Source organism: Cariama cristata, unplaced genomic scaffold, assembly GCF_000690535.1.
Source record: "Cariama cristata isolate BGI_N322 unplaced genomic scaffold, ASM69053v1 scaffold6440, whole genome shotgun sequence".
NCBI lineage: Eukaryota > Metazoa > Chordata > Aves > Cariamiformes > Cariamidae > Cariama > Cariama cristata.
The window spans coordinates 73,456-84,899 of NW_009595178.1; the positions used below are offsets into that span (position 1 = coordinate 73,456).

The 11,444-nt window shown below is 36.2% G+C and overlaps 1 protein-coding gene across 1 annotated transcript in view; it reads right to left on the reverse strand.

Annotated features, from left to right (window-relative positions):
- Positions 1-1,245: 1,245 nt before the first annotated feature.
- The window catches only part of LOC104162303 (chromosome unknown open reading frame, human C14orf39), a 30,807-nt gene continuing 20,608 nt past the window's right edge, over positions 1,246-11,444 (reverse strand). The window contains exons 9-17 of the mRNA XM_009701005.1: positions 10,719-10,858; positions 10,178-10,257; positions 8,339-8,424; positions 8,181-8,245; positions 6,976-7,043; positions 5,166-5,323; positions 4,490-4,625; positions 2,914-2,971; positions 1,246-1,686 (exon numbers count right to left, since the gene is read on the reverse strand). Coding sequence (XP_009699307.1) covers positions 1,484-1,686; positions 2,914-2,971; positions 4,490-4,625; positions 5,166-5,323; positions 6,976-7,043; positions 8,181-8,245; positions 8,339-8,424; positions 10,178-10,257; positions 10,719-10,858 — 994 coding nt within the window. The 3' untranslated portion in view covers positions 1,246-1,483. The remainder of the gene's footprint in view (positions 1,687-2,913; positions 2,972-4,489; positions 4,626-5,165; positions 5,324-6,975; positions 7,044-8,180; positions 8,246-8,338; positions 8,425-10,177; positions 10,258-10,718; positions 10,859-11,444) is intronic.

Sequence of the window (11,444 nt, forward strand, 5' to 3'; positions counted from 1 at the left end):
TCGAGGTATGCAGATTAGAAAAACTGTTTAAAATAGATTAATATGGAAATTCACTGTTAGAGAGCATGAAGTCCACCAAATCCATGTGTCTTACTTCTTTATTAGCTGGATCTCAGCAATGCTTCACTAAAACTTCCTGAATCCCTCTCCAGTAAAAATAAAATCCAACATTCACAAATCTCTAGACACAAGGAGAAGCTGGGCTGCACAAAAATGGTGCTAAGGCATTTAGTAGTTAGGCAGAAAAGAACTAGTGGCATAGATAACCAAGCTTTTGGTCATTTAGGGCTTTGTAGGTCAGCAGAGGGAAGGGGTCTCTACTGTCGTTTGGACTTCGCTGACATTTATTGGCAGACTGTGCAGACTACACTGGTAGGATGCTTTTTGTCAACTTGTTCCACTTAGTCCATGTGCCCTTCTGACTAGTTTGTGCATTTGCAATGTCTTCTGTGAAGTCTGCTGAATGATGTGGTCTCCTCTTTATTCACCTTACTTCCATCTCAGCATTCTGCTTGCCTGCAGTCAGGCAGCGTGTTTACTGCATAGTAAGTGACCGAGAAATCTCGTTTCCCTTAAAATTCATAAGAGGGTTAAAAAATAAGTAACCTATTTTTTTTTCTGTTACATGTGAAACATGACTCAAAAGTGCTCTGGTGTTTCCTTCAAAGGCCGTAAATGTGAAACTGGTGGTTCTAAGGGATTCACAAGGCACAGTGCAGTGGTGGCTCAGAACAGTCACCATTCATTGCTGAATAACCCTGATATTTTCTGCACAGCCACCCATTTCGTAAAGAAAGCCACTTGTGGGAACTGCTGGATGTGCTTGTACTGACCACAGTTAGACTTTGGGAACTGTCTGCTTTTGTATCTTATTTTGAAAGATACTAGTTAAAGAGGAAGGAACTTGCTTTCAGTGTTTCACTTTAGAAAGACAGAGGTTGAAATGATAAATATTATAATTGCAGCATTATTTCAGATATTAAGAAATACGTACAAAATTTTACATAAAATTAACAAAATGTTTATTTCCAAAATTTTATAAATATTCTGTGTATAACAGCCAATTTAAAAACATGAACCCAAATTCAGCTTTTACTGCTACAATAGACAGTTACTAACACAAGTTATTTAGTTTATATCAGAGGCTGAAAGTACCCATCTAGAAGTTTAGATGCTCTCTCACAGATAGAATTAACTCAATACACTACTGTAAAATGATATTTCTGCTCCTTGTAAGTGCCAATTTAGCAAGAGCATCTCATAACACTTTATGAAAACAATCTATTTTAAAAATAAACAAGAAAAATAAAAGCTGCATCTCAAAGCATGTGTGTTTGATGAACATACACATGCTGTTGCAGCAATTGCAAGAATGTATCCTTACATGAAATGAAAGAAGATCAAATGCTTTGTATTTTAAAAGAAACTGAAAACACTTGTCAAGGCTAAGTAGGAAAAGAATTTAAAAGGAAGTCAAAGGTATTCAAAAGAATGTAAATGGTTTCGTATTTTGAAAGGAAGAATGAAAACCTTTCACAGAGGGAGACTGTGATGATCTCTGATCCTGTCCAAATGCAAATGGAAAACTAAAGTCATCTTTTCCATCTCCAAATGCATGAGAAGTCGATTCCGAGGGGAAGGGAAAGGCAAATGCATCCTCACTTTCTGATTTCCCAAACAAGCTTCCTATATGGAATACATATTATATTTATTATTAGATTAAATCTTACTGAAAGAACACTGCATTCAGCATAATATGCTTCTTTAATAATATGGTACTCCCAACATCCTGCTGAGTATCAGCCTACAGTTGTGTGTATTTCTGCACTGGAAATGGTACTTCCAGGAGGGCATAATCAGAATCTACGTAGAACGAAGTGAGAAGTACTTGAATGATTTCAAACAACAAAACACTTCTGCATGATATACTGGGTGAAATATTTTGAATACTAAGCAACAGAGGTCTTTTTAAACTGATACATTTTTGCAGATTCTTCTCTAGAGTACAAAGTGATCAACCACTGAAATACTTGGAGAAACAAAGCTACTGCCAGAAAAACACCTGAGTTTTATATTTAGTAACACAAAATTCACACACTTTTCCCTGTAACAGTTATATATGCATACAACCTTATATTCATCCACTTCAAAAAAAATAGCTTTGTACTTGCAACACCTCAAAAAAAGAAGTGATTACAGTTCCCTTCAGAAAAGTGTTTGATCAAGAGTAAGTTTTGATTCTACTGATATCATGAAAAATTGGCATTTCATTTCAGTAAAGCCAGGATTTCACACAGAATGTGTAAATGTGTGTGACTCAGTATGAGTGGAAGACATTGTTTATTAAGTCTGGTTCTCCTCTCTCTTGTGCTATTTTTACATTGTGTACCTCCAGCAGTTTAAAATGATAGAAGTCAGTTTACTATCGAGATTTCTTTAACCAAATGGAAACTTTATTTTCATTTTAGTTGAGGGAGGAAAAAACCCAACAGATATACTCTTTCCAACACTACTACGGTAGCCTTAAGTTAAAAAGTAGTATTTACCAAGTACTATAGCCTTTTACATTAAAAGAACTGTTCTTTTTATCAGTGAAAAAGGTTTGACAGTTAAATTTTTCTTCTCCTTTACAGGTCCTCTCAGTTTGCTTCAAACACACCTAACACGATTCCTATTTATTTCTTTCTCATACCTCTTTTTTTAATGACATCTCATACATTTGAGGCCAAACATGCAGGGAAAGATTTAAGCTAGTCAAAACACAATCGAACACAATAAACCCCTGAACTACAATATCACAACTGGACATCCTTTTAGACAACCAAAGGTGCCCTGTTAAGCAGGATCATGAGTTTGTCAGTCACGTAAGCACAAGTAGAAGACAGCTGGTGTACACAAGTACATCTGACTTACCGATATCTTTGTGTGGGGACAGAGGGTTCAAGTTTCCCACAGAATAACTTTCCTCTATCTGAAATGTAAACAGCCATTTTATTTAACAAATGAAAAAGACAGCAGATAAGCTCTAATGCTGATATGTAGTAAATTCATTAACTTTTGGTGAGAAAGTCACTGTCCCAGCAAATGCTAGCAGTCTTCACAAAATCTGCATTTAAATGTATATATCAGTCCCTAAAGTTGCAAAGTAAACTCTTTGATGAGAGAGGTTTCATGATATTTGCTTACACCTGCAAACACACTTCCTCCATTCTTGTGGAAAAAACACCAGATTGAGAACAGACCAAAATCTGACCTAGTTTACTGTTGTTTTTTAAACTGAAAAGATTCAAAATTATTTAATTCTGTGACATTTTAGAAAACCTCCAAGCAACAACATAATTACCGCCTCCTGAGTAGGACCTGATATTGCCAGAAGAAGTAGCAGAATAACCACTTGTCACTGGAGAAGAGTTCTTAGGCTAGATTTATAATAGATACTTAAGTCCTTCAAAACTCCCATCTAACTTCAGAGAACCCCACATGACTGCTGCAGGCTGGTAAATTCTTTGTTTCTGCCACTGAGCAGGCACAAAACAATGTGGATTCTGGCAGCACTGGGTGACTTAATACCTACCTCATTCCCAAACAATTCACAAACTACTCACCAGTGTATTCTCTCCTACACACAGCTGATGCTAGGAGGTATCAAACAACACGTATCTTGCCAAACACAAAATAAAACAGTGTTTTCCCTCTTCCCTTCTTCAGCTTTTATCTAGTAACCTCCAGACTGAGCACACCCACTGAAATAGGAGATACCTGGGTTCAAATCCCTTAATTGCATAATGGCGTTTGAATCCACTTTGCCAGCTAGTGATACCTAACCACTGCACTATGCACTGACACACATCCATCCTGAATACCCAATGATCTACCTATTAGACCAGGAGAGTAAAAATTACTCTAGAGCAGTATAGTTAGGGAATCTGCGAAGAAAAAGGAAGATCTGGATTCCACTCCCTGTTCCAATTAGTTGCCTACCTATCTCCTCCATTTAAGTATAGCTAATCCATATTTGCTCTTCAGTACTCCTAATAGATAGTCCTTTCTTCCTTTTCTCAGTGTTCTGCATTTTGTGAAAAATGGAGGGGAAAAAATAAAATATTAAGTACTTGATTCCCCACTTCAGCAAGATGAAACCACACAGGATAGGCACGTGCTTTGTGAATTCTGCCAGGGTACCTGAAGTTTTGCATTGCAAAGTTGAACCAGAAGCCTTTTGTGAATCTAGTCACCTGTATATTTGCACAAGATCCAATCTAGTCTATATGGGAAAGATTCATACTTGATCAGAAGTCATCACAGGGGGATTGCCAGGAAAGGAGATAAGTACTTTCAAAAGGATATCAAATGTAAAACTAAGCAAGCTAGTAAAAAAATTATTTGCTACAAATATAACCAGTCTGAAAAAACTCATTCACTGTCAATGCTGTTTTCTTAGCATATTTTGCTTTGTGTAACTTTAATATTCTCAAGTACTCATTTTTACCTCGTCAGATGAATTTTCTGCCCCAAACACAGAAGAATCAAATAAATTAAAGCCAGGTGACTTCTGGGAGAAGTTCATGAGAGAAAAGAAAGCAGGTGATTTTGATGTTCCTTCTTCACAATCTAAATTGTGAATGCTGTAAAGACAGAAAGGAAAGAACTACAGTAATAGTTTTTAAAAGTAGTGTAGATATCTTTTTTGTTCTATTTTTCCATTTTCTGTTTTGTCAGTTTATTAGTTTCCCATAGCTTCCATCAATAATTGCTTCTTGCAAAACAGAACGGGTAACACCACTCTTTAAAACAAACTGAGGTGGTGTTCTTACCAATTCCCTACCCCTTTACAAAAAAAAAAAAAAAATATGAACTGTTTAAAGATAGAAATTGGTGTAACAAATATTACTGCGGGAAAAGACAAAAATTTCAGCAAAGGAGCAACAAAGAACCTGTGTCTCATATATTTCTAAGCAGAGTCCCCCTCTCAAAACAGCTTCAAGTGGAAATGATACTGTAAGAAGAAAATCTAATAAATTACCTAGCACAACTCAGAAAAAAATTTGAATATTTTCAGAAGAGCTTCTAGAGAAGTCTTTCTATAGTATCTTTCAAAAACAGTGGAAATGCTTATACAATAAACATCAATACAACTTTGCTCAAAATAAAAACTGGAATCATACAAGTCAAATGGAGGTGTTTTAGAGAACTGAGTTTTCTTCCCCTTTGACTCAGGTGTTCCTACAAACTCAGGTGTTTCAGGTGCTCTTAAAAGACATTCTGCTCTTCCTTCTGCTGTGTCAGGATTATCTTCATTTGACTCAAAACATGTCTGTATGTCCTAATAAAAAGAAATATACAATAATTTTTATGGCATATAAAATTTCCCAAAATATCATACGTCCATTTACCTATAAAAATATCCACCATATGTTTTAGGGTTAGTTAGTTATTTTTATTCTCATGAAAAATAGAAAGGTTTTAATGAAATGCTCACAGTGACATAGTCACCATATTTAAAATTGTTGCCTTGGTTTATCTAATTTAAAATGGACTTCTTGTAAATGAAACTATACATGAAAATTTTCATCCAAAAAAAAAGAAGCTTGTGAACTGACTGAAAACACTGATTTTGAATAAAAGAACTTTTTCACTATTCACACACTACAGTGTGTCTTAGCGTAATGATTAAAGTCACACTGGAATCCTCTTGATACTCCCTAGTGAAATAAAGGAACATCACCATCAGAATACGTTTCAGTTGACTGAGATACTTCCTCTTCCTCAGAAAATGTTAAATGAGAATGTACACTTGGATTCTGTGGAGCATTTTCCACCAGACTCAATACTGTTTTAAAGATATTCTTCTCCACCAACTGCCTGCAGGCGTCAGCCTGTACTGGGCCAAGGAGAAGATGAGGAGTAACTCAAACTTGATCTTGTATACTGGTTTTGGCTGAGAGTTCACAGCTTGTATGGTACTATATTCTGGATTTGTGATGAAAATGGCATTGATAACACAGGGATGTTTTAGTTCTTGCTGAACAGTGCTCGCATAATGTCAAGGCCTCCTCTGCTTCTCATGCTGCTCCACCAGTGAGCAGGTTAGGGCTGCACAAGAACTTGGGAGGGGACACAGCCGGGACAGCTGACCCCAACTGACCAAAGGGATGTTCCATAACATATGATATCATGCTCAGCAATAAAAGCTTCAGGGAAGAAGGAGGAAGGGGGGCATGTTTGGAGTTATGGTATCTGTCTTCTGAAGGAATCATTATGTGTGATGAAGTCCTATGTTCCTGGAAATGGCTAAACAACCGCCTGTAGATGGGATGTAGTGAATGAATTCCTTATTTGGTTTTGCTAGCGTGCACAGCTTTTGCTATACCTGTTAAACTGCCTTTATCTCAACCCACAAGTTTTTGCACTTTTACGCTTCTGATTCTCTTCCCCACCCCACTGTGGGGGGAGTGAGCAAATGGCTGGGTGGTGCTTAGCTGCTGGCTGGTGTTAAACTACATCTTGATATCACCTGTATATATATATATGCAAGCTGTACACATAGCTGGCTTGAATATTGCAGCATGGTGAGCTTCATCTCACATTCAGGCACAGCTAGTAAAGCAGTGCCAATGGAGCCAGCACAGAGCCTATTTACTATAGTTTTATGGGAGAAATTAGTTTTTTTAAAATGTTTCATCAGCTCACACTGATGCAACCAGTTTGTACAAAAACTACGATGTGCATAGGATAGTCATCCTAAACAGCCTGTTGTTAAGGTAGCATAAAAACCCCACAGAACACTGACATGATCAAGAGCAATGATCACTATATCAGCAATCAGAAGGCATTGATGGGCTTCTCACCTGTTGGGTGCCTTATAATGAGTGACTTTGCCAATTTCTGAGACTTACCTCCTGCCAATAGATTCAAGTATACTTTGACTCTTCTAAATAAAATAATTACTTATGACTTAAGAAATGTTCTGCTTACTTGAGATATATACAAAGAATCCTTTGGTTCATCTGCTTGTTTATCACCACGTTCGGCCTCTGGCTTTGCTATACAAAAAAAACATCACTGCTTATATTATAAAAGTATTTTAAAGGGATAAATAAAAATTACTTTGTGAGAAGGAATCCTTGAGAAAGGTTAACTAACTTGGCATTGCTATTGGTAAGGAAGTGTTCTGACTATAGTTTTCATAATAACCCACTTTGTGACTATGTCCATAATAGTTACCTCTCATTCTGCCACTTATTTGCTATCGTTAAAGCAATCCTTAGGCTGCTTCATATCGTTTGGTATGTCCTTCAAACTTAGCTATTGTTCCCTGAGAGTGCTACGTTTGTCTAATCCAACTATCGCCCTCTGAGAGTACTAATACCAGTAAATAGAAACCAGGCAGAAACAATATAAAAAGCACATCCAGATGACACTGATGAAGCGTATCATGAAGAACTGGGCAAAAGCCAGGATAAGAAATGAGAAGAATGTTACCAGACTTTCCGCTCTAAGCTTCAGACCGTGCAATATTTCAGGCACTGTGGGTTAAGGTCCTGTGTTTCAGGACGAATAATTAGGATCCTATTTATTAAAAAAACAGACTATAATTTTTGACATGCATCTAAATTGGTAGTGTAATTGGAAGAAAATATATTTAAACAGAAGTTCAGTGCCTTGCGATTTCAAAAACTACAGGCATATTAGTAACTACCCTGTTTTGTTTCTGTAAGCATTCTGTGTATATTTCTCAAGTTAATTTTCATGTTTAATAATCTTAATCTGATACTTCAAGATTCCTAAATTACTGAGTTTATTATATCCCTTTTCTTTGCATTTGCTTATGCCTTCTGGGCATTTTCAGACTGGATTTCATGTTACCCAAGTAATTTGAGACTAAAGCGTGGATTTACAAGAGATGCTGGAAGGTTCCTTTCATTAGCAATAGTCAACACAGAATAAATCCCACATTACTAAGCAGTTCAGTCTCTATTTAAATTAGGACATGGCTATACTCAAAGTTCGAACTAAATAATCAATGTGGAAAAGGAAGGTGGGAAAAAATCAATGTGGAAAAGGCGGCCCACTTAATACCAGAATGAAAATCTGGCCCCTAGAGTTTTCTCTTTTGTAATTATGTGATCCAGTATACAGTAACAGCACAATCTATCAAAAAAATGACAGCGGTACTTTACCTGTTACTGCTTTTTCACTCTCAAACTGTTGATTGGAAGTTGTCTGCTTTGGAGGAATTACCAGTCTAAAAGACAAAAATTACTGTTTGTATAAATACAGATTATTTTCATAAACCTCAATTTCATGAATGAAAACTACTTTATTAAAGAAAAATTACCTGAATTGCATTTGGTTTTCTAAGTTTGCTGTTGATGGAACTTGGACAACTTGTGGGTTATTAGTCTCTGTAGTGCCAATAACCATCTAAAACACAGCAAAAAATTCAAATGAGGCAGCATATGAAATTGTCACTTCAACAATAGTGCTCTGATTTCTCCTTAGACTGTGGAAATCCCTTCTTTTAACCACTCTTTAGGGGTCAGGCAATATAAAAACTTTTTGCCTATCTTTGCTTTACCTACTTTTTAACAGCATGATACCCAAAAATGCTTCTATAATTTTTTATAAAGTCTTATTCATAGTGCTGATAACTAGATGTGAATAATTAACATTAACATTTCCGTTGCAGAAATAACATTATATAATTTACAAACTTTATCCAGGTTTTCTCCTACTGCAGTCAGGTTGCTCCTGCTTGACAACACAGAAAGGGCTGGAGCTAGGCCTGTTTTCACCTCTGAAGGCCAAAGTGTGCATGCACATCAGTGAATAACTCTCCTGTGTGGATTGAAAAACTGCAGAAAACATGGAAATACTCCTGCCTCACAGATTTTCATCAGAACAGAAGCCCTAACTCTTATATTTAGCATGTATTTGTGCCTTAAGGGCAGAGTGACACTAGGAATCTATGCCTCAGCATCAGATAACATACTATTTCACAGGGAGCTGCTAGGTCTGGTTTGTTTTTAATTTGCAAAATGTATCAAATTGAATTCAATTCAGGATGGGGGACAAAAGGGCTGGTTACACAGAATCTGTCTGCCACTCAACTCCTGTAGTTTACAGCACGCCTTTTCTGAAGCATAGCAACCTTCTTCCAATCTTTTTATTTTTCCTCAGACTCCATCTTCTTTTCCTTGTTGCCATCAGCCTTTCTTAAAGTTCCCTTAACCTTGACTTACTGCTTTCCACTATTCTCTAAGTGCAATTCTAGGTCCCAGATTCCCATCCTCATCTCTGGATTACCCTGGCAACAGCCCTTCCAACATTGTCATCATGTCCAACTCCCTCAGTCAGTCACAAATCAGAATTGCTTGAAATTTCTTCTGGTGTTGTTCCACTCAGTCTAGCCATTGCCCTTCATGTTATTTTATCTTATGAAGGCTGCTTCTTCTACCACAGGCTCCACTCTAAACCATTTAGAGATTTACTCACTTCATCCTTCAGTTCCCTTGAAATTCTTAAGAAAATCACAACTAGTTCTGTTAATTTTTTACTTGACAATTTCTATTGTTCATTAAAATTTGGTTTTAAACAGATGCAGTGAAATGTCCCTTATAAAGAAAAGTTTTCGCATAGAAACTTCCCCAAGCTTCTGCACAGTGAACATAGAGGCAAACTATTTTATCTCCTATGGCCATACCTTATCTGAGTACTCCTTTAATATTTCAACGATCTATTGGTCCTATGAATGTTCTCACACTTAATATTTTATTAGTGATTTTCATAACTGTGCAAGTTGATCCTCCAACTTGTTTCTGGATTGCTTTACTGTGTTTGTATATGTAAGAGATTAAGCTGTAATACACTTCACCTTTTCAAAAAAGTGCCATAGGAACTATTTGTTTATGGGTGAGAGATGGAAAATGTAGCTGTGGACTCCTGAAGTGTACAAAGCAATGCTGATTGTGGTTTTATTCCTCTTAGCCCAGATTTTCACTTCTGGTTAAACCTCAGAACTGAGCTGTTAACTGTAGATTAACACGCTGGTTACTGTGTTAACAAGTTTTATGTAAGATATAATAGCACGAGGTATATTTGAAGAGTTTTAAATTTAAACAATCACATAAACCAGATTATATAATCTCATGTTTTTACCAGTGGAAGAGCTGCATACCTGTGACGAATTTTCTGCAAGGCTGGAGGAACTGCTAGTGGCCACTGAAAGTTCCATAGGTTTTTCTTTTTCTTCTCTCCCTAAATAAACAATATTACTTAATTTTGTCAATAGGATTAAGTATCCAAAGCATGGTGTTGTTAAACTGAACTTGGGAACAAAGCTTATAAATTTTCCTATTAATAGAGAGCTAAAAGAAAATTATCACAAAATATGGAAGTATCAATCAATTTACTGCAAATAATGCTTGGTTAATATTTACTGTATTTATGCAAACAGTGCTAAAGGCATGTTTCAGATTTTTTTGACACTATACATCAGGCATACCCATTATGTTACTTTACTCATTGCACAGATAAGAGAGGAATCGGTCATAGAAGATTTTCAGAACATAAAGACAGGTAAGTACCCGACTGCCAATGAAAGCCTGGCTTCAGCTATCACAGTAGGAGCAGTTCACTAAATTTGTTATCATGGTTTCCATTCATTTACACAAAAATCATCCAAAATCCTCACAGAAAGATCATTAAACACACTGCACCTGTTTCTGTTTGTTGCACTGAGAATCTAATACTCTGTACAGACTGGACTAATTTCCGAGGAATACATGGGACATGTAATGGTTTATACAGTTGATGTTTCTCATTTAGCAAAGATGGATGTTCACTTTCTTCAAATATCCTAAAGAAAATTAAATTTAAAAATGAATTAAGTTAACAATTGCAGGAGAAAGGAAATCACAAAATATAACTGCTTTAAATAAGTGGAGTTTTCAAGGGAGATGGATGCTGCCAGGGAGGTTCTACCTCTTTAAGCTCCAGCAGATGATAAAAATTGTGAAGTTTTCTTTAAATAATATCAGACAGAGAATATCACTGAAAAAAGAAGATATAAAGTAGTAATAAGCTAATCATAAGAACATTGCTGACTTCAATTTTGTCAGTATCAAAGAAAAGTATTAGTAGTTTGGGGTTTTACACTTTAATCAAAGTACTTCATTATTGTAGTTCTGAAATCACATTTTCACATATAAAAACACTTCTTTCTCTGAGATTGTCTGGAATACTCACACTACACATACACAAAAGAGAAAACTGCAGCAAGTGTTTTCACTTGTGGGGTAATTATGTGTGTAGGGTAAACAGCTTTTTACAGTGCAGAAAGACAACAGTTAGCAGAACAATGAAGGGTAAAGTGGCTATTTGGCAGAAGAACATTTATGATTTTTTAAAATAATGAGTTCTGTTTTCTTTTCTCTCTGGCATTC